The sequence below is a fragment of the Stenella coeruleoalba genome (genome assembly GCF_951394435.1).
Source record: "Stenella coeruleoalba genome assembly, chromosome: 15".
NCBI lineage: Eukaryota > Metazoa > Chordata > Mammalia > Artiodactyla > Delphinidae > Stenella > Stenella coeruleoalba.
In genome coordinates, this window is record NC_137161.1 from 80,232,591 (window position 1) to 80,252,677 (window position 20,087).

General features: G+C 50.1%; 1 protein-coding gene across 11 annotated transcripts in view; it reads right to left on the bottom strand.

Moving 5' to 3' along the window:
- Positions 1-20,087, bottom strand: part of CUX1 (cut like homeobox 1) — a 371,021-nt gene that overhangs the window by 197,640 nt on the left and 153,294 nt on the right. For all 11 annotated transcript variants that reach the window (XM_079944241.1, XM_079944240.1, XM_079944249.1 and 8 more), the window contains exon 3: positions 1,226-1,273. In XM_079944241.1, the coding sequence (XP_079800367.1) occupies positions 1,226-1,273 (48 nt within the window). The remainder of the gene's footprint in view (positions 1-1,225; positions 1,274-20,087) is intronic.

The following is a 20,087-nucleotide window of genomic DNA, read 5'->3' on the forward strand; positions in this document are numbered from 1 at the left end:
CAGAAGATGAGGGTCTGGACATGTAATTCTGAGGAAAGTCCTTCCGAGACCTGGACTACTGATGTCCTTCTGTGCCTCAGGGAGCCAGGCACGGGGGACGACTTCCTGCGGCAGGAAATGATAAACAGAGAGAGGAGCCCCGCCTGCACTGCTCTCAAATCTGCAGCGGCTGCTGCCCTCACATGCAACCCTCGCCGTCCGGGAATCGCCCCTCCGCCCTCCGCCGCCTCCTTGGATCCCGCACCTTCTGCTGTCACCCGCGCACTGAAGAGTTGGCCAAACGGCAGCCCCGATCTCTTGCTGGGAGCTCGGGGGGCCGGGATCCCAGCCTCTCGGCACTCCCCAACTCGCCCCCTCACTTCCCCGCATCCAGCCCCTCCTCCCGGGCTCTCTGTGAGCTGGGAAGCTGCAGGGACACGAAATTTCTAAGGCCCCACCGGCGTGGGTTCCTTAGAGGGCTTGAAAACAGCCTTGCTCCCCCTCGCTGCTGTTACTAGGTCATCGTTCCTACAGGAGAAGCGGGGAGCGAATAATCCCCCGACACTAACATCGTTTCTGGTTTTCTGAAGTTCACCGAGTGTCTACACAAACGGCAGAGAAGGAGCAGGCGTGTCACCCACCCAGACCGCCCGCATAACCTGTGACGAATAGCATTCAGGGCACACAGGTCTCAGATGACTGGCCGCCTGCCTGCCACCTTGCCTGGCCCTTCTCTGGAAGGATCCACGAGAAAACGTTCCTTATACTGAGCCCAAACCTACTCCCCGTGGCTTCTGCCTGTGAAGTTCCTATTTCCCCCACGGCTGTGCAGGAAGGCACCAGACTGACAGAGCACATCCTTTCTGTGTGGGAGACTTCGTGGCTGCAGCCCCCATCCAGCTCAGGGGACCAGTGAGCTCCGGGAGGTCTGTGGGCTCCCAGGCTGGGGTCTGAACAAGCCCAATCCACCGTGGGAAGTGCGATACGCCGGCCACTACTCCCCGGATTCCTCCGCCGCTTCTGACATCCCTAATCCCGCCTCCCCTCCCACGTGGGCTTTAATGGAGGAATCGGTGGAAACCTCACTTTGAGGAGCCCGTCACCTGCACGTGGATGGGTCGGGGCGGCTGGGGAGGCTCCCTCCAAGCAAGCACCTTCCGCCAGTGGCACTTACTTTACGAGAACAGAAAGAAAGCGTGATGAACAGGAAGGCGGCTCAGGATGCGAGAGAAACATAAACGCTTACCTCCCCCTGGAAGCTCTTCAGCAGCGGCGCTACCTGCTTGCGCAAATCCTGGAGTGAGAAGGTGGGTCAGGAAGCAGCCATGGGAGAAGAAAAGAGAAGGAAACATTCGTTAAGGTCTCCTAAAAACTGCTTCGAATGTGGTGCTGGTTACCATTACATAAAGCAATCCCGGCGCCTCTCCTGCCCCGTTCCCTCCCTCATACACGTAAATAATGCCAACTGTGCCCCGTTGTTTAAATGAACTCACTTAAGAACACCACTAAGCTTTATGTTCCCTGAATGTGCTGTGGACTACAGTTTTTGCTGGTGTCAGTCTAAGACAATTTGCTTAGAATACCATCGAATATTATAAGGTAGGTTTGATTTGCTTGTATCTGAAGTGGATTGGGGTCACCATCCTGCACTTTAGCTGCTACTTTGGGGCACGATGCATGGGAGATACATGGATTTTGAATCCATGTCTGATAGTCACTGGAAATTTTATCCTAAGCCACCAGTACCCGTTTCAGAACCTGCGAACGCTTTATCTTATTTAAAATGAAGTAATTGACTAACACACAACATAGTGATTATAGTCAACAACGCTGTATTATAAACTTCAGAGTTGCTAGGAGATTAGATCTTAACTGTTCTCAGCATAAAAGGAATACTAACGACGTGATGATAAAGGTGTGAGCTAATGTTGCTATGGCCACTATACTGTGATACATAAGTGGTTGTACAAACCAACATGTTGTACACCTCAAACTTGCACAATCTTACATGTCAACTCTATCTCAACTTTTAAAAAATAGAAAAAAAATGAAGTAACGGAGAAAATACTTCAAACACTTTGAAAGGACTCGTATAAGGCAACATCTCCTTTACTGAGAGCTGGGGCACATAAGGTATTTACTGAGCCTGATCTATGTGCCAGACCCAGTTCAGCAAGTCTGGGCCAAGGCCTAAGCTTCTACGTTTTCTTGAAGCTCCGAGGCCGATGCAGACGCCCAAGTAAAACTGCCTAGTATTGGTAAAGGTGTACCAATCCAACCGTAACATGGGGAGAAAGTAAAACATTATTTCAGAAGAAGAGCCCCTGTGCTGTGGGAGAACATAAGAGGAAGGATAAATTCAGGTTAAAGAGATGAAGAGCAGTGTCGCAGAGGAGGCAGCATCTGAGCTGGGAAGACAGGTAGGATTTTTGTAGGGGCCAAGGAGAGGGCTCGGGACACGAATCCTTGGCCTCTCTGCCTCTGGAACGCTGCAGCTCTCTACGTAGCTCCGGCCCTGGGCCTGCTCAGGCCCTGAGCTGAGCTGTGTGTACACACGGGCTCGCTGGCGTCTGCTCTTTTGGTAACTGCCTTTTGTGTTCCTCTGGCCAAGCACCCAAACGAAAGGGGCCTCCATCCCACGCTCTGAATCCAGCTCGAGACCACAGCGCACAGCTCTGCGGCGTTAGGAAGAACGACGGCTCCAGGTATCCTGTGCTCCACTGTTCTTTGTGGTTTCCCTCTGGACAGGGGCCTGTGACATTTTGGTGTCAGGAAGCCCTTCTAAGAATCTGAGGACAGCTATTGACCTTCGCCTCTGGGAGAAAACTCTGCAAATTACTTCACTGAGGGCTTCCTAACGCCTACCTGCAGACCCAGGTGAGGCTCCCTTGTTCCAGCCCATGCGGTTGTATACAGTTGTCACCAGCTCTTTATGTTCAAATGTAACTTGATTAAATTTAAAAATTCAGCTTCTCAGTTGCAGGAGCCACATTTCAAGTACTCAGTAGACACATGAGGCTGGTGGCCACGGCACTGGACCGCAAAGACACAGGACATCTCCACCACTGCAGAGTGACTTAACAGACAGGGTTGTACCATAAGCTCTTTGCCAAACATAATTAACCCACACTGATTTGTATTGTAACCTGTGAAAGTATTTGCTCAAGAGGAATTATAGTTTCCCCTTTGATCATTCATTTTCCTATAGGTTGCGTCCTTAAAGGTGACTTCCTTGGAGAAGTCCTTTTGTTCCTCCATTGGGTCATTTTCTCTATTTTTACACCAAACTCCATGGCAAAAAAATAATCAAACTCTTTGCCAGCCTCTTCTTAAATAAATAAGGCTATGTGCGGAGAGCACGGTAACGGCCCCCAAAGGTGTCCATGTTCTCATGCCCAGAACCTGTGACTCTGTTAGGTTACGTGGTAAAAGGAACTCGGCAGATGTGATTAGGTTAGGGACCCTGAGTTGGGGAGATGACCCTGGAGTATCCAGGTGGGCCTGATGTAATCACAACGGTCCTGATGAGAGGGAGGAGGCGGGTGAGAGTCAGAGGGGATGTGAGATGGAAGCGGAGGTCAGAACAACGGAGGGCACAAGCCAAGGCCTGCAGGCGGCCTGAGAAGCTGGAGCCTCTACAGGAACGCAGCTCTGCCCGGTAAAACCCATCCTGGACTCTGACCTCTGGCGCTGTCAGATGACAAGCTTCCATTGTTCTCGGCCACCCAAGTCTGGTAGTTTGTTACAGCGGCAATAGGAAACTAATGCACTATCTCATTTAGCCCACTGTGCTTTTTGGCAACATAGACGATAAGATAGAACACCGAAAGGGAGAGTGAGGGGCAAGAGGCTGCCCGGGGTGAAAAGTGACGGAGGAAAGATTACGGGCTGGCCCCAGGCAGGGTCAGTAAAGCCTACGTTTCCATCACGAGGAATAAGCCTGGCTTCTTTGGGAGAAACTCAGCCACTGCAGGTAACTACTTGGGAGGTCTACGCACAGGGAGCTCACTGTGTCCCCGGGAGGGGGTGACATGGCCTGGATTCTCTGTGTGTGTGTGGGGGGGGGGACGTGAAGGTGGAAACAGCCCTCAGGACTCTGAGGGGGGTGGGCCAGTCCCCTTGCCTCCCTCAGGAGGGGACAAGCAGGCAGCATGACTGCACTGAGGTACTTTGGTCACAAACTGCAAACACAAGACGATGGATGGAGTTTGCTGTTTGATTGCCCAAAAGGCTGACTGTGAGGAAGGCGACTCGTGAATGAGGTGTCAGGCATCCCCGGGGTCCACACTGACCACAGGTGGGGGGTACAGAGCGTTAACGGTGCGCGCCCTCGCTCGCACGGGGCTGTGGCGAATCTTCCCCTCAAAAGGCCACAGACTCATATTAATCGAATTTAAAAATAAGACATGAACATGTCAAGGATGAGAACCTCTACGCAGTGCTTGCCTCCCAACTGCTGGTGGGAAGCCATGGGCTTCGGGTGGTCTTTGACTTACCAGGGAGGCCTCAGATGGTCTGGGAGCCCTGGGCGTGGGCTGAGGGCCCGTCTTGCTCCACCTGACAGCTGGTGGCACCTGATGGCCCTCGGGCTCTTGAAAGGGGGACCCCTAAGGCCTCCGACACACCTGAATTGGCTACTGCAGAACCGGAAGCAGCCAGGCTCCGATGTCAGGCATGGGATACGCTTCCCGCCCCCTCTCACCCCGAGTCTGTGAAGGGGGCTGTGATCAGAGTGAGGAACGTGCCCTCCTCCTTCCAGACTGGGGCTCGCGTGAGGGCAGGGGATGGGTCTTGGTCACGCCCCCCCCTCAAACTCCAGCATCCAACGCGGGGCCGGGAGGTATTTTGCTGAGGAAACCTAGGCCCGAGGGGCCTGAAATCCAGAAGGGTGGGGACTGTGGAAGCTGGCTGTAGTCCCGCCAGGGCCCTTGTCCCGGAGAGGCCCCCCACGCAGTCTGCTCCCCACAGCGCGCAGCAGGGAGGGCTGCAGGGCGGCCCTGGGCTTGGCGCACAAGGCACCCTCTGAGGCCACGGGCCGGTCAGCAGAAAGACCTCTGTTGCCTCTGCCTAGAACAGGCTGGTCACACCGAGGGGGAACTCCCAGGGCATGGAATGGGTGCGTGAGCAAATAAATTAAAGAGCAAACAATCTCTCAAAGCGTGTTAAGAACCGGGCAAGTGAGAGACTGCCCCGCCTGGATGTGAGCCCTCAAGGCTGGGGTCCATGTCCCAGGCCAGCGCTGCCAGCAGAGTGCGAGCCACCTGCGTGACTGACGACGTTCAACAGCTCCGTTCGAGATGCAAAAAGAAACAGGAAATCAATTTTAGTTTCACTTCACCCGATATACCCAAAATATTGTCACTTTCTATGTAACCAGTATAAAAATTATTAATGAGATAGTGTACATTCTTTGTCGGCATTAAGTCTTTGAAACCGGGGGCGCATCCCCCGCCTCTCCGTTTGCACTGGCTGCACGTCAAGTGGCCCCTCGTAGCCGCACATGGCCGGTGGCCACCACGTCGGGCAGCTCGGGGCTAAGCGATGTGCTCTCGGATCAGGGCTCTCCTGGGGGAGACGGTTAAGGCCGGCGAGCCCCCCACCCCCTGATGGCCAGAGGCAGCGAGCGGTGAAAGAGCCAGAATCCGGAAAAGTAGGAGAGTCGGGGGAACACAAGGTCAAAAGGAGGCAGTTTCAGGAGGGAAAAGGTACTGGTGTCAAATGTCGCCACAGACGCCGGGCCTGGGAACACCGTCGGGTCGAACATCCAGGCAGCGCTGGAAACCAACGTGTGAGGTGCTGAGGAAGAGGCTGCAGTGAGTGAGGTGGAGGAAGAAGCGAGACAGGGCTGGGGAGCCCCACGGGGAAGGGGGTCGCGGGCGGAAGTTAATGACAGTTCCCATTTGGCGAGTGTCTGAGTGAGGGGCTTCAGGTACAGGACGTTCATTTGCTTTTCACTATAACTCTGCCAACCAAAGGGACTGGTACCCACACGTCACAGACAGGGATGCCCGAGGCTCTGAAAGGGAAGGAGATTTGTCCAAGGTCGCACAGCGGGAAGAGTCAGGATGTGAACCCAGAGCTCTCCCCAAGGCCCACGCCACACGGACATTTTGTAAAGGAATCCATCAGCTTGGACACCAGCACTGTGAGGGGCACACACGGACCACTCAAAAGGCTTGTAATGGGCCCAAACTCGGAGGGGAAACGGTGAAGCTGGATGGGGTCATGGCATGTGAGAGCTGGTAGGGGGGGGGCCAAGGCATTTGAGACCCTGCGAAGACCAGAGGAGGGAGAGCGGAGTGGAGGGGCAGCCCTGGGGACAGGCACCCGGGAGCCCTGGCGCTCAGCCCACAAAAGAGTGCCTCTTACTCGGCTCGCCCCGGGTCCACCCCAAGCCCCGCCAGACTGCACAGGGCCAGCCTCATGAGATAGCGTCCAGAGACGTCCAGAGACGTCCCTGCATTGTCCTTTTAGAACAGGGTGCTCTTTTGCTCTCTGAACAGCACCAAAAGCTACGGCTGTTACCACTCCCAGTCATTGCAGGGGACCACGTGCCCTTCTGTGCAACTGCAAACTGAAGAAAACGGGGTCCACGCCAATCAAAACCCCACTGGCGGGACTTCCCTGGTGGCGCAGTGGTTAAGAATCCGCCTGCCATTGCAGGGGACACGGGTTTGAGCCCTGGTCTGGGAAGATCCCACATGCCGCGGAGCAACTAAGCCCCTGAGCCACAACTACGGAGCCTGTGCTCTAGAGCCCACGAGCCACAACTACTGAAGCCCGCGTGCCTAGAGCCTGTGCTCCACAGTAAGAGAAGCCATCGCAATGAGAAGCCCGCGCACCACAACAAAGAGTAGCCCCCGGTTGCCGCAACTAGAGAAAGCCCGTGCGCAGCAACAAAGACCCAACGCAGCCAAAAATAAATAAATTAATAAATTTAAAAAAACAAACAAACAAAAAACCCACTGGCGTGAATGAGAATTAGGAAATTAACACAAGGTCAAGAAACTTAAATGTAGGATTACCACACTTAATTCAGCAACAGGTTTTCAGTGCTGTTTCAAATCTTCAATTCTGTATCATTTACTGAGCAGAAAGCAGAGAACATCTTAACACGCAGACAGCGATGCCCTTGAGATTATTAATATCGGATGTCTGTTGGCAAAACCAGAGCACTGCATTGCTACCTTCTCTCCCTGGAGCACGTGGCAAATAATAAGCGATGTTTGTCGAGAGGAGCTTCTATGTGAAAAGCATTTTCATTAGTCTCCAAACCACTGATTCACAACTCATTTTTCAGGTCAGAAAACTGAACAGTAAAGTGCTATTGAGGAATTTTCTGTCTAATGACTACTGCTGGAGAAACCATTCTGATTTAAAAGCAAAACAGAAATGAAATTATGAAATCACCATGCAGGATTCAGTCACACCTGTGAGGTGGCAGCGAGTAACACAAGACACACAGTCTCTGAACCCAGATGGCCTGAATCTTTGACTCTCTGCCCATTCTGAGCACTTGGGTGGTCTCTGGAAGGCTCTGTTCCCTCTTCGGGACCTGGCACTCCCAATACCCATGACACTTCTCCCATCCACACTGACACGTGATGCCAGGGCCGGCATCACAGAATCTCATACCGTGGATTCAAATCTGGTGGCCACCCGGGCCCACCTCTGAGTCTTGGAAGGAACGGTGCCCAGGACATGGCTGTTTAGGTTTGGAAGGACAAGCAGATGAAGGGGAATAGCCAGGCCTCACGTGTAAACAAAAAGAGGCTATGAATTACAAATGCATCTTCCAGGAACTCCCTGGCGGTCCAGTGGTTAGGACTTGGCACTCTCACTGCCGGGGCCCAGGTTCAATCCCTGGTGGGGGACAAGCCACATGGCTCGGGGGTGGGGTGGGGGATGCGTCTTCCAAGCCATAAAATGATCTCTATTTCCAGAAGATTCTAGAGTCCAGATTTCCCGACATGTTCTACTCAGTTTTACAATGCCCTTTTCCCCCTCCCTTTTGCTTCTCTGTAACTCAGGTGTGTTTCTCTGGAACGACTCTGCCTACACTGAAGACTCCGACCGTCTGACTGCATCTCAGTGGCACCTTGTCCTCTGTGGCACAGACCAGGAGCGGGGCCCTGTTTTCTTCGGTGACAACAGGGTCTCCCCGAGAGCACTGGGGGCAGCGTGGAGGGAACCTGTTAAAGGCTCTCCTTTGCGGCTCCCGCAGGGCTGCCAGCATCCCCGCCCCGTGCGGGTACGGCAGTCGTTAGGGACCCAGCCCTGCGGCATCTGCGGAAGTGGCCTCATCCCTCCAGCTTCTGTTTCAGAACCACCTCGGCCCGGGTAACTCTCGGCCTCCCCCCTCTCCTGGTCTTAGCTCGCATTTCCTTCACTGTGTTCAGGTGCGGAAGGAGTTCAACCGTTGACAGGGGCCAGGCAAAAATATAAGCCTGGCCGGCATTTAAAACCCTAGGAAATGCTTATGCATGAGGAGGTCCCGTGCTACAAACCCGCCCGGAGCTGAAAATAGCTCCACATGAATTCACTAATCCCTCCTCGTTACTCAGGCCTCAAAACAAGGACATTCTGGCTGGAAAATGTGTTAGGTGTTTATTCAAAGAAAATCATTCCATAACATAGCCTATTTCACTAAGTTTGATACCGTCAAGTGTAAGAGGTACTGATATTTCATGCCACCCCAAGGGGAAAAAAATGCTGCTTATTCAACTGTGATGTCCTTGATTTTCATCCTCGCTCTAATGTTGAAGACGGTGAAATGTGTAGAAGTGTATGTATTATAATTGATAAAATATGGCCACACAATGAACTAAAGTTAAAACAGATCCCAAGTTGTTTTTGTTTTTAAATGACGTGGCCTGTACTTTAGGTGGTGCAGCCGCGTGTTTTAAAAAGGGCTCTTGTCTTGTAGAGACGCCTACTAAAATATTTATGGATGAAATATGGTTTCTGTTTCAAAATAATTTAATGGGAAGGGGTAACGGGTGAGAATAAGGATGACACAAGTGTGTGTTGATCGGCGGATGATTGTTATAGATGGAGGATGGGACATGGGGTTCATTGTATTCTTCACCTTGGCCTGTGTATGTTTGAAATATAAAAGGTTTCCAAAACACTGTATTTCACTCTGAGACCCGCGAAGCTTTCCGCTGACCAATCGCAGAGGACAGGCCCGGAGAGAATTACGAGACTGGGGTGAGGGACTGCTGCTCTTAAATTACAGCCAAGCAACTAGTTAATTGTCTCCTTCATCGGGTTAACCTGGAAATCTAGGGTCGTCTGGTCCAATCTCCTGCCCGAGGTAGGGGACCCGTGGTGTCCTGGCCACACGGCTCACCCTCCCAAGGCCACTGTCCCTCCCGGGACAGTCCTGGTGCGAGACTGTGCCTCATTGTGGAATCGGGAGTTTTCAAGTACCGGCTCCAGGCACCTACCAAAGGCTGACGCTCAGAGGGAAGCTCTCCTGAGCACAAATGATGTTATTACTAGTAGCAATTTGTTGGTAAATAAATCACTTTAAAAAAAAAAAAGAAAAGAAGAAAGATCAGATTCGAAGTGATTGCACTGTCACTGACTTGCTTAATAACGCATTTTCTTAGGGAGATCAGAGAAGCAGTTCCCCGCACCCCCGGGTTGAGCAGGGGACCGAGAATGGCTGAGCCTTCCCTCTTCTGGGCCTGGTGACGGAGCCCTGCAGGTATCTGAGGGCCCAGCTCACGTCTTTCCAACACCTCCCTCTGCGCCCCGAATCTTCTCTCTGGACCAAGTGCCACTCTCCCCACTCCTGTGTGACAAATCTCGGCACAGCCCTCGCTGGGGTCCTCGCTCCAGGGTCTCATGCTCCCCATTCTGGACACATTGTACGAGCAGCACCTAAGAAGCCCTCGGTCGTGTTGGAACAAAGTTCTAGAGAAGAAGAAAGCAATGGGGTCCTCAAAACGGCCACGGACAATACTCACTGCATCTCCCAGAGACTTTGGCTACCCCAGAATAAAGGTTCTAGGCGCTAGATATATAGATTATACAGATGCCAGATAGGAGCATTTGAATGGAATAATTTCTTTTTAAATCAAGAAATTTCCATAGAGAGTGTTTTCATAAAGAGAAATGCAAAAAAGTTTAATTTCAGAAATGGGGTCCATCATTTATAAATACATTAAAACACAGTAAATACAACATTGGATATAAGTACTGCAGTTTAACAACTGCAGCTCTGCTAAAAAGTAAGAATAGCAAATTGGTGACTTTTTTTTCAACCAAGATATTTAATCAAACTGAAACAAGAAAACGACCCCCTTTCTGCAACTTAGAGCCCAAACACTGAAGACATATTGTTCAAAAGCATCTAGCTACTGATTCTCCCTTCGGATGTCCTTGGGATTCTAGAATATCCTGCTGATGGCCGAATCATCCTTATGAATAAAGAAAACCCTACCGGTGTGTCACATCTAGGGCCAGCCTTATTGACTGCAGTACACCAACCTGCTTTCTTATTGATAAGCCATCTGTTCCTAAACTAACCTCTCTGCATATCTGTCAAGTGTATTTTTATAAGGTCCTAATGGCATCAATGAGAGAATCATAATTATCCACAAAAGAAAGATAGTTCTTGGTACTTATGTCACTGAAGATGGCTGGAATTCTCCCTTTATCGTGTATACAAGAGCACAGACCAGGTATGAAGTTTTTCAGGCAAGACAATATATATTGTATAATGCACGCATCGTTAGAACTCAACTTAAAATGCAGTTCAGTGAAAAGTGAAGTTTCTCTTTGTTCCAGGATCCTGAAACCTTCGCTTCCCACCCTCATCATCTGGAGATGAGTCATGCAGCTATCAATGGAGCACCCTACTTCTGGTTACTTTTAGAGATGAACACATACTCCTTCCAGTCTTTGTGATAGAAAAGAGTAATTTTAAATGGCATTTAAGCTGAAGTGTTAAATAAAAAATATCTTTCTATACAACAGCAGACAGTATGTCCTGGCAATTTCTCAAAGACTTTAGTTCACAGATTTGAGAAAATTCCATTAGCTTTAATTATTTATCAGCAGTCAATTTAGATTATGGTTCTTGACCTATTTTTACAGTGTATGGGCCACCCGGCAATGAAATAAATGAATAGTCCTTTTTCTACAATGGTTGATTTTTCTGAGATAATAGAAATCGAGTTGAAAGGAGGAATGAAACCCCAAACATGTAATTACCACCATATATAACCTGCCACGCCGCCTTTGTAGCTGGATAAAATGCACATCTTTGTGAGTTTTTTGGTTATTAAATAAGATTACCTTGAAAGGGATAAACTCACTCATGCTATAATTTCTTCCCATTTAAATTTCTTTGCTCCCTTTAAAACACGTTCTGTATCTCGGCAGAAAGGCTCTAATACTGATGGATGTGTCTTCAGCGCCGTGCCTAATAAAACTGCATAATGGGAAGGCCTGGCTCTGTGGAGCTGAGCGGAGGGGAGCTCGTGCAGGGCTTGCACGGAGGGTTCCTGGGGTTGAGTGGCAAGGACCAGCTAAGGGCATCCGCAGGCAGAGGATGGACACCCAAGGAGCCAGGCAGCGCAGAGGACCGCTGAGCTCCTGGGTGACAGCCAGGGGCGGTCTTCTTTAGCGAGACTCGTTTGACGATGAAAAGTGGCAGGTTTATCAGACGGGTGATGCCCCAACCTGGCCCTAAGGTGATGAAGGCTGAGCATGGTGCCTGGGACACAGGTTCGAGATGCACAGAGGCTCTGGTTTGAAGGCAGCACGTGGCGGCAGCTCAGTGGTACGGGAGAGCCCGAATGCCCCTAACGGTGGGGTCTGGGACCACTGGATGCCTCAGACCCTTCCAGGGGTCCATGAGGTCAGAACTATTTTTGCTGTTTTCCTTTTCCGCTCTCATTCTCATAGACATGCCCAGTGGAGTTTTCCAGACACTGTGTCACGTGTGATGATGTCATCACCCTGAAGTGCTGGCACGTGTGCTTGTGATTTCTTGTGCTTTAAAAACATCTCTAACATGGTCACTACTGATAGATATCCACACGGACACAAACGCTCTCTGGAACCCTCAATATTAAGAGACCAAAATGCTTGAGAAATAGCAGCTTTAAGGTTTTAGTCTCGGAGCGGAGAACTGGTCGCTGTCCAGAGGTCAGGCCTGTGGGTCCGCTGATGACTTGCTGGCGTCCCTTGAAGCAGCTGGGCCAGCCAGCCACCTCTGGGCCCTGGAACCCTCCCCTGCGTCTCGTGGCACCTGGCTCTCCTGGCCTGAGATGGCATCACGCCTGCCGGTGGCGCAGAGACTTCCTGCAGGACTCTTGTTGGCCAGGAGTTCAGTGGTGGGGCCGGGAAGGAGGCCACCTCAGGTTCCTCTAATTCTCTAATTATGTCTGATTTGCCTTTAGGTCTGATTTCAAAATATTCTTCCAGGTCCCTTTCTGAAAAAAATGCTCGTGTCTAAACCTTGAGTTTTATTTCAGAACTATGAAAATACTGCTGTGATTTCTTTATGTATCTACACATCAATAGGTTTTGAGTTTGTCAAAGAGAAGAAGCACGTATTATACACGTAATGTATTATAAAACCATTTGAGCATCTACTCCGTGCAGTGAATGAGCTCACTGCAGTCCCTGCCCTCCTGGGGCTTACCTCCTAGTGCGAATGATGAACCAAGTCTAGACAGATGCCCAGTAGACTGTTGAGGGGCCTACACACCCCGACTCCAGTCCTGGGACCATTGATGGTGCCAGGCCCAGAGGAGACACTCGTGAATACTTGTGGATCGAATGAGTGAACAAAAGATGCTCTTCCCAGAATCACAGCCAAGCTGACCCTTCACGGGACCTGCTGCAAAGGGGATCCACGTGCTAGACGGGACGTGCCTGAAGTGCCTTTTTACCCTGGGACCCTCCGGAAGGAACCAGGAAGCGTGACTCTCACTTCCCCGCACACCCGCACCGTGTCGTTTACTCTGGACCTTCGGCCCTGCTGACATTTAGACAAACGAGCTATTTTGGGTTAGAACGCAGATTAAACCTTCAGTTCAGTGCTTCTAATTCTAGGAATTTATCCATCAGGAAGATCAGAGATGTAGGCAGAGATCTATGTATAAGAATGCTTAGCATGTGTTTGGAAGAGAGAAAAACCAGAAATAATGTAGATGCCGACAGTAGGGGGTTACTTATTACATAAACCTTCGTAAAGCAATACAGCGGCACATTAGGTAGTCAGTAAGATTATTTTTCAAAGGACGGCTGATACCACGGACTAAGGCACACGACTGCCACCTGTTCAACAAGTATTTGTCAAGTAGATGTTATAGGCCCCCAGGCACCGCTACAGGTGCTCCTTCAATCATGAGCGAAACCAATCGGTCCCTGCACCTCGTGGGGCGCCTGTTCAGCAGGGAGAGGGACGTCAGTCACTGACCACCCACAGGGGTGCACTCCACGCGGTCAGCCCTGTAAGGAGGAGGGTCGTGGCGCTGGGGGTCCGTTTATGAAGCCGACCTGGCTGGGGCAGCAGGCACTTCCTGCAGGACGGAGGAAGGGGCGCCTGATCCCAGATCTGGAGGATGATCGGGGTTAAATGGGGAGAAAGAGGGGAAAAGAAGCCACAAACTACAAGATGGGTTTACAGTATGACCCCCACGCTGTAAAAATGGATAAACGCACATCTGTACGTGTTTGGAAAAGGATGGTGAGAACTATGTGAGGGTTAAACAGTAGATGAATGGGATTAGGGCTTATTTTTCACTTCTTCGGCTTAAAATAAATTATATCCTTTTAACCTCAAAAGCGTTCTTTTAAAAATTAAGGATGAGGGTTGAGTGATAGCTCAAAAAAGTAAGATGACCTTAAGGTTTACAGAGCAACTGGGTTACCCCCCGCTGTGGCTCCCCGGTGGCAGAATCCCCAGACTCGGTGCCGTCCACAGGGCCAAGCAAACAGCCAGGCATTATTTCAGCCTGTGCTCAGCCCACAAAGAAAATAAATACGGTACCTGCTAATGCATAGCTCAACTAGACATATGTCTCCAAAGGAGAATTATTTTATAAGTACAATAAATATTAGCAGGAAACCTACTGGCCCACCACATGCTTTACATTTTTTTCATTATATAAGATACTACGGTTGCGGGAAAACCATGCTACAAACGATATGTACAGCATAATCTCTATTGTTTTAACGTATGTAATATTTATGAACCAAAAAAGATGAGAAAGATCTAAAGCATCGGCGCTAACATTTATGTCTTGGATTACAGGTGATTGATTACTATCTTCTTTAAATGCAAATCTCTGTAATGAACATTCATATGTTTTGTAAATCAGAAGATAAAGTCTCAGATCTCAGACAATAATGGGGACACTTAAAACATCATCTCACCAATAAAGATGTTAAAAAAATATATGTATGCTACCAAACTTACTCAAAAAGGAATAAAAGTCAGAACCATGAAAAACAAAACAAAACAAAACAAAACATCACCTCAAACCAGCACCAAAGGGGCAGAGACAGACCCTACACACAGATCCTGGACTCAGCAGGCAAATCATAAAACAAGGACAGATTTCACCAGGGAGACCGAGAAAGAAAAGGTTTAAAATCAGATCTCATACAGAATGGATAAACAATAAGGTCCTACTGTAAAGAACGAGGGATTATATTCAATATTCTGTGATAAACCACAATGGAAAAGGATTTTAAAAAAAGAATGTGTGTGTGTATATATATATATATATATATACACATACACACACACACACACACACACACACACACACACACACACCTGAATCACTTTGCTGTACAGCAGAAATTAACACAACATTGTAAATCAACTATATTTCAATTTAAAAAAAAATCAGATCTCAGTTGCGGCGTGTGGGACCTTCGGTTCCGCCTGAAGGATCTTTAGTAGTGGCATGTGGGATCTAGTTCCCTGACCAGGGGTCGAACCTGGGCCCCCTGCATTGGGAACACGGAGTCTTGGCCACCGGACCACCAGGAGAGTCCCTCTTTCCCGGATCTGATCTCAGTTTTCTTTGTTTTCCCACCCGAAGGCCTTACTTCAAGTTTATTCATCAGCTGTGTGCAACTAGCTTACCTAAAATTAAGCAGGATGGAGAAGATATACCTTTGTCTTGGCTTAAAAATCAGTACATATTGTTTACTAATATTTACTCCCTTCATAGAGCTGCTCAGAGGAATAATTAATAATGTACGATGGGAAAATCTACCAGCAGATGCAGAGCACACTGTAAATGCTTCTTCAGACACCCACTCAAACGCACACATGGAAACAAAGGCAGGATCCTTCAGCCACAGGGTCCTGTGCTTTAGCAGCAGAACGAGGCTCCTAGTGCCCCCCAGGCAACCAGAAAGCCCCACAGACAAGGGGTCCAAACAGGGATATTGTAATTTTTTCATGCATTTTCTTTTTTGGAAAATACTACTGCATATGAAATGCAGGCCATAATTTCTTAATTTCTAAATGGAATTATTTATATCATATGGCTGAAAACCAAGCCTAAGAAACATGTGACTCAGTGGCAACCAGGGAATTTAAACCTTTGGAATCAGACTTTATGTTTAAAGATGCTCAGAGGCTTCCCAAGGGATTACCCCAACCTAGCAATTGAGGAGAAACAAAAGCTTCCAGAGCAAAGAGAGACTCCCTGGGGGCTTCCTGGCCTGGGTACACTTCGGCATCCCGGATGGCCCGGCTAGCACGCTCCAGGGAGGGGACCCGACTTCACTCCAGCAAAGGAAGTCCATTCGAGAGCACCAAGGAAGCACCTCCTTAGTTTCACCCAGGCTTCTCCAGCAGGCCCTCAGAGACCCCAGAGGTCAGGGATGAGGGCTATGATGCCCGGCAAGGGCAGGGAGGAAAGGTGAGTTACCCATCCCGCTGATCGAGCTGTGGCCTCGAAGATGACTTCATCCAGTGACTCTCCCGTCTGGTTAGTCTGCACAGCTCGAGAACCCTGTTTAAAACGACATCTTCTTGGTAGTTCCGAAGCACGTGTGTCATTTCAAAATTAGCACATTTCACGGGAAATCCTGGGGGGCATGCGGTTGCCGTGTCGTGGGGATACCCAGTGTCCCTCACGCTTGCTCTCTGGGATGCTGTAATGTCGCTTCTACAGGCGTGGGGAGCAGCAACCCACTGAGAAGTCCAGAGAGGTCGGGCCCGTCCAGGTCTGCTGCTCGGAGCAGTGCTGCGGGCCTGGATGGCAGGAACCAGGCACAGCTCGGAAGCCGCTGGGCTGGAAGGAGGTACACGCCTAGGTGCTCATCTGTAACCCTGTCCCTGGAAATGGAGCCCTGAGTTACACCCACCTACCTACACACCTCAGCAAGAAGGGTGTGTCCGTGAGCAGCTCAGCCGCAAAAGCTCAGACCCCTCTGTTTCTGGCATGAGAGGAAGAGCTGCTGCTGCGGGAACCTACAGAGAATCTACAGAAAGTTGCTAATGCTTAGAGAGTGATTCTGCTTTGGTAAACAAATGGCTTTCCAATACTTTTGGAATCCCTCTTTCTCAGGCCTGTTACCAAATACTTTTACACAGTCGTGGAATTTTCTTTTGAATTCACAGCATGGCCTCTCTGTAGTGAAACCATTCAGGAGAGAGATCAGTTTAACAGATTCTATATCTCTTGGCTGAAGGCTTCAGTCCTGCTGATGAATCACTGAGAAGTCCATAAATGCCAAGAGCATCTGCTTGGACTTCTCTTATTACCATATATGGCAAATATACATCTATTTATCTCCCAGCATCTCCAATTGAGCTTTGGTGTTTTTCCTACCTTATTATTGTTCTTAAAACTTTCTCTTGACCTACAGCTTGGCCACACAAGACAGAACTGCCGGTGGCAGTCCTGACGTAACCCCGGGCTGGGGTGGTTGTGCTTTTTTTCTGGGTTTTTTTTTTTTTTTTTTGGTACGAGGACAGAATGTCTCACGTCGGCGAATACTTGAGGTAGGTCAAAGTACCTGGCTGTTTAGAGTCTTGCTACATCTTAGCTGAACAATATGAGGCTGTAAGAATTTAACCTGAACAGGTTTTCTCCCCCAAGGAATCGTGCTTCTCATCACACGTTCAGGAATCAGTTGAGAAACAGTGGTTGGCGCTTTTTTTTTTTTTTTAACATATTCGTTAAAGAGATAAATATCAAAAATATTTTCAGGCTTCTAAAAGCTGGCTGTGGGGAAATTCCACGACTGGCTAAGAGTTTAAGAATTCTCTGGTGGAACGCTTCCTGCGTGCATGCATGCATGCATTCATTCGTTCACTCACCCAATAAACCCATTCATTCATTCACTCACCCAATAAACGTGTACTGAGAACCAAGCTTATAGAGATGTGAAGAGGAGCGGCCCCAGGCCTGCCCACCCCCAGGACAGAGTGGGAGCAGGACACATGGGCGGTGGGGGGCGGGGCGGGGGACGACAGAGTGCATCAGGTTTCAGAGAGAGATAGCTTTACAAGTGCCAAGTCTTTTTTTTTTTTTTTGCGGTACGCGGGCCTCTCACTGTTATGGCCTCTCCCGTTGCGGAGCACAGGCTCCGGATGCGCAGGCTCGGCGGCCATGGCTCACGGGCCCAGCCGTTCCACGGCATGTGGGATCTCCCTGGACCGGGGCACGAACCCATGTCCCCTGCATCGGCAGGCGGACTCTCAACCACTGCGCCACCAGGGAAGCCCAAGTCTTTTTTTTAAAAAAATTAATTTTATTTATTTATTTTTGGCTGCGTTGGGTCTTCGTTGCTGTGTGCGGGCTTTCTCTAGTTGCAGTGAGCGGGGGCTGCTCTTCGTGCAGTGCACGGGCTCTAGGCATGCAGGCTTCAGCAGTTGTGGCACGTGGGCTCAGTAGTTGTGGCTCACGGGCTCCAGAGCACAGGCTCAGTAGCTGTGGCTCAAGGGCTCTAGAACGCAGGCTCAGTAGTTGTGGCACGCAGGCTCAGTAGTTGTGGCTCGAGGGCTCTAGAGCGCAGGCTCAGTAGTTGTGGCGCGCGGGCTTAGTTGCTCTGTGGCATGTGGGATCTTCCCGGACCAGGGCTCAAACCCGAGTCCCCTGTCTTGGCAGGTGGATTCTTAACCACTGCACCACCAGGGAAGCTCCGAAGCGCAAAGTCTTCAGACATAACCTTTAAAAGACGCTGAAGGCCCACAAAAGAGAAGTGAAGAAAACCGGCTGTAGGGCACGGTGTTCAAACATTCAGGTGCCCAACCTGGGGCTGGAAAGATGCGCCTGCAGATGTGCACGGGAGCCTAAGACATGTGACTCCATTTCATCAGGTGGCTCCTTGAGACGCTACATAAACAAAAGGTGTCTGATGGGAACGTTCATATACCTGGAGGACCACTGGAAGGTCCATTTATAAAAACAAATCACACAAAACCAACAAGATGGTAACCTAAGCTTAAAACAATGTGGTGAAATTATTTTGCAAGACCCCTTAGAGGAGTCCTTTCTGGAGTCGTCCAAAATTACCTGTAACAAAGTATATATTTCAAATTCAAGTGTCTGGGCAGAATAATAAAAACTCCCCCCTCGAGTGAGGGGGCATAACTCAGTCTCCTGCCCTGACCGCGTACCAGCTCCACACGGCAGTTCCCTCCCAGACGGGGTTAACAGAAGAGGTCGCCTCTGACTCCCAAATACCAGCGCCATCCTCAGGAAGCGTCAGGTCAGACCTTTCGAGAAAGGCATTTCTTTCTGGTGGTCCTGGAGAAAGAGTTCAGGGGAATGAATGGTTTCTGCAGGACAGGGGATCATGGGATCACACACGCCCTCGTCCGAATGTTCCCCCACGTCACGCCTGGGCTCGCAGGGCTCTGATGCACCTGCTCTGATGGACATCTTAGGATTCTTTCTTTGTAACACGAGGCTCTTACCCAGCCCCGCCCGACGTGGTAGCAATGCCGTGAGAATAGGTGGCACTGTGGATCTGCTATAAGATGATATATTCAGAGAGGGCTTCTAGACAAAACATCCTTCGGAGGAGTTATAGAAATAAATTTCAATAAATTCAAATGTAATACATGCCTTGGGCCAAGCAATGTAAACTGACAGTGTCTGAATGGTACCTTCTGGAAGAGTTCTCAGGTTAGCAAGTCACTGGGGTCCACACACACGATTCCCCCCCCGCCCCCGCCCCGAGCTCCATCAGTGCTTCACCGGGGCCTCTTTTGGACACTCTTTTCATGTAGCTACGCACACACACACAGACACACAGGGACACGCGCCAACAAACCAACTACCCCATCACTACCTGTCTCCTTCCTCTTCCCTCCAGACTACACACTCCCCTGGGTGTGGCCTTGTAAACAACAGACGCCCAATACCCTACTGCCTGAACGCACGGTTCAGTCACTCCGTGAAATCTCCCTTTCTTATGTAAGTACATCTGCAAAGTCATCCTCACAGAAAAATTCAACTTGACCTGGGCTGGAATCTCAGCTCTGCCCTTGAACAGCTGAGTGAATTAGGCTGCTTACTAAACTTCCACCTCTCTGCACCTCAGCCTTCCCTCCTGTTAGGTAGGAAGGATGTCGCGAGCCTATGAGAACACTGTCTGGCACACAGTAGGCAGCCTGGAAACATTTCTGAATGAATGAACACAGTAGGTCCCGAACGTGGCTGTTACCATGACGATGGCGACGAAGATCATGACCTTGTCCGCGTCCACAGACGCCAACGCTCAGAGCCCCTGAACCTCTACATGGTCTGCAAAGTGTACCTTGCTCCAGGTGGGCACTCAGGTAGTCTCGCCTGATTGACAACAAGGCTGTCATTTCTTCCCCAGCACTTAGTCGAGGGACTGGCATTTACGGGGCGTTCCCTCCAGGCTGCTGACGTCGGGGTGGCCAGCGCGCTCTCTCAAACCCCCGGGCTCTCAAGTTCTACCCTAGCCGCTCCTCAGGCCGTCAAGTGCGGCTCATGGCATCTTCCGCAGGGCTTGTCAGACAGGGCTTTCCCAGACAGAGATTTCCAAAGGTGATGGCTGCCTGCTACTCTGTGGCCAGGGAAGGCCGGTTTCCTCCAGTGTTACCCCAAACTCGGCGCCTTGCCCTCTTCCCCCAGAGG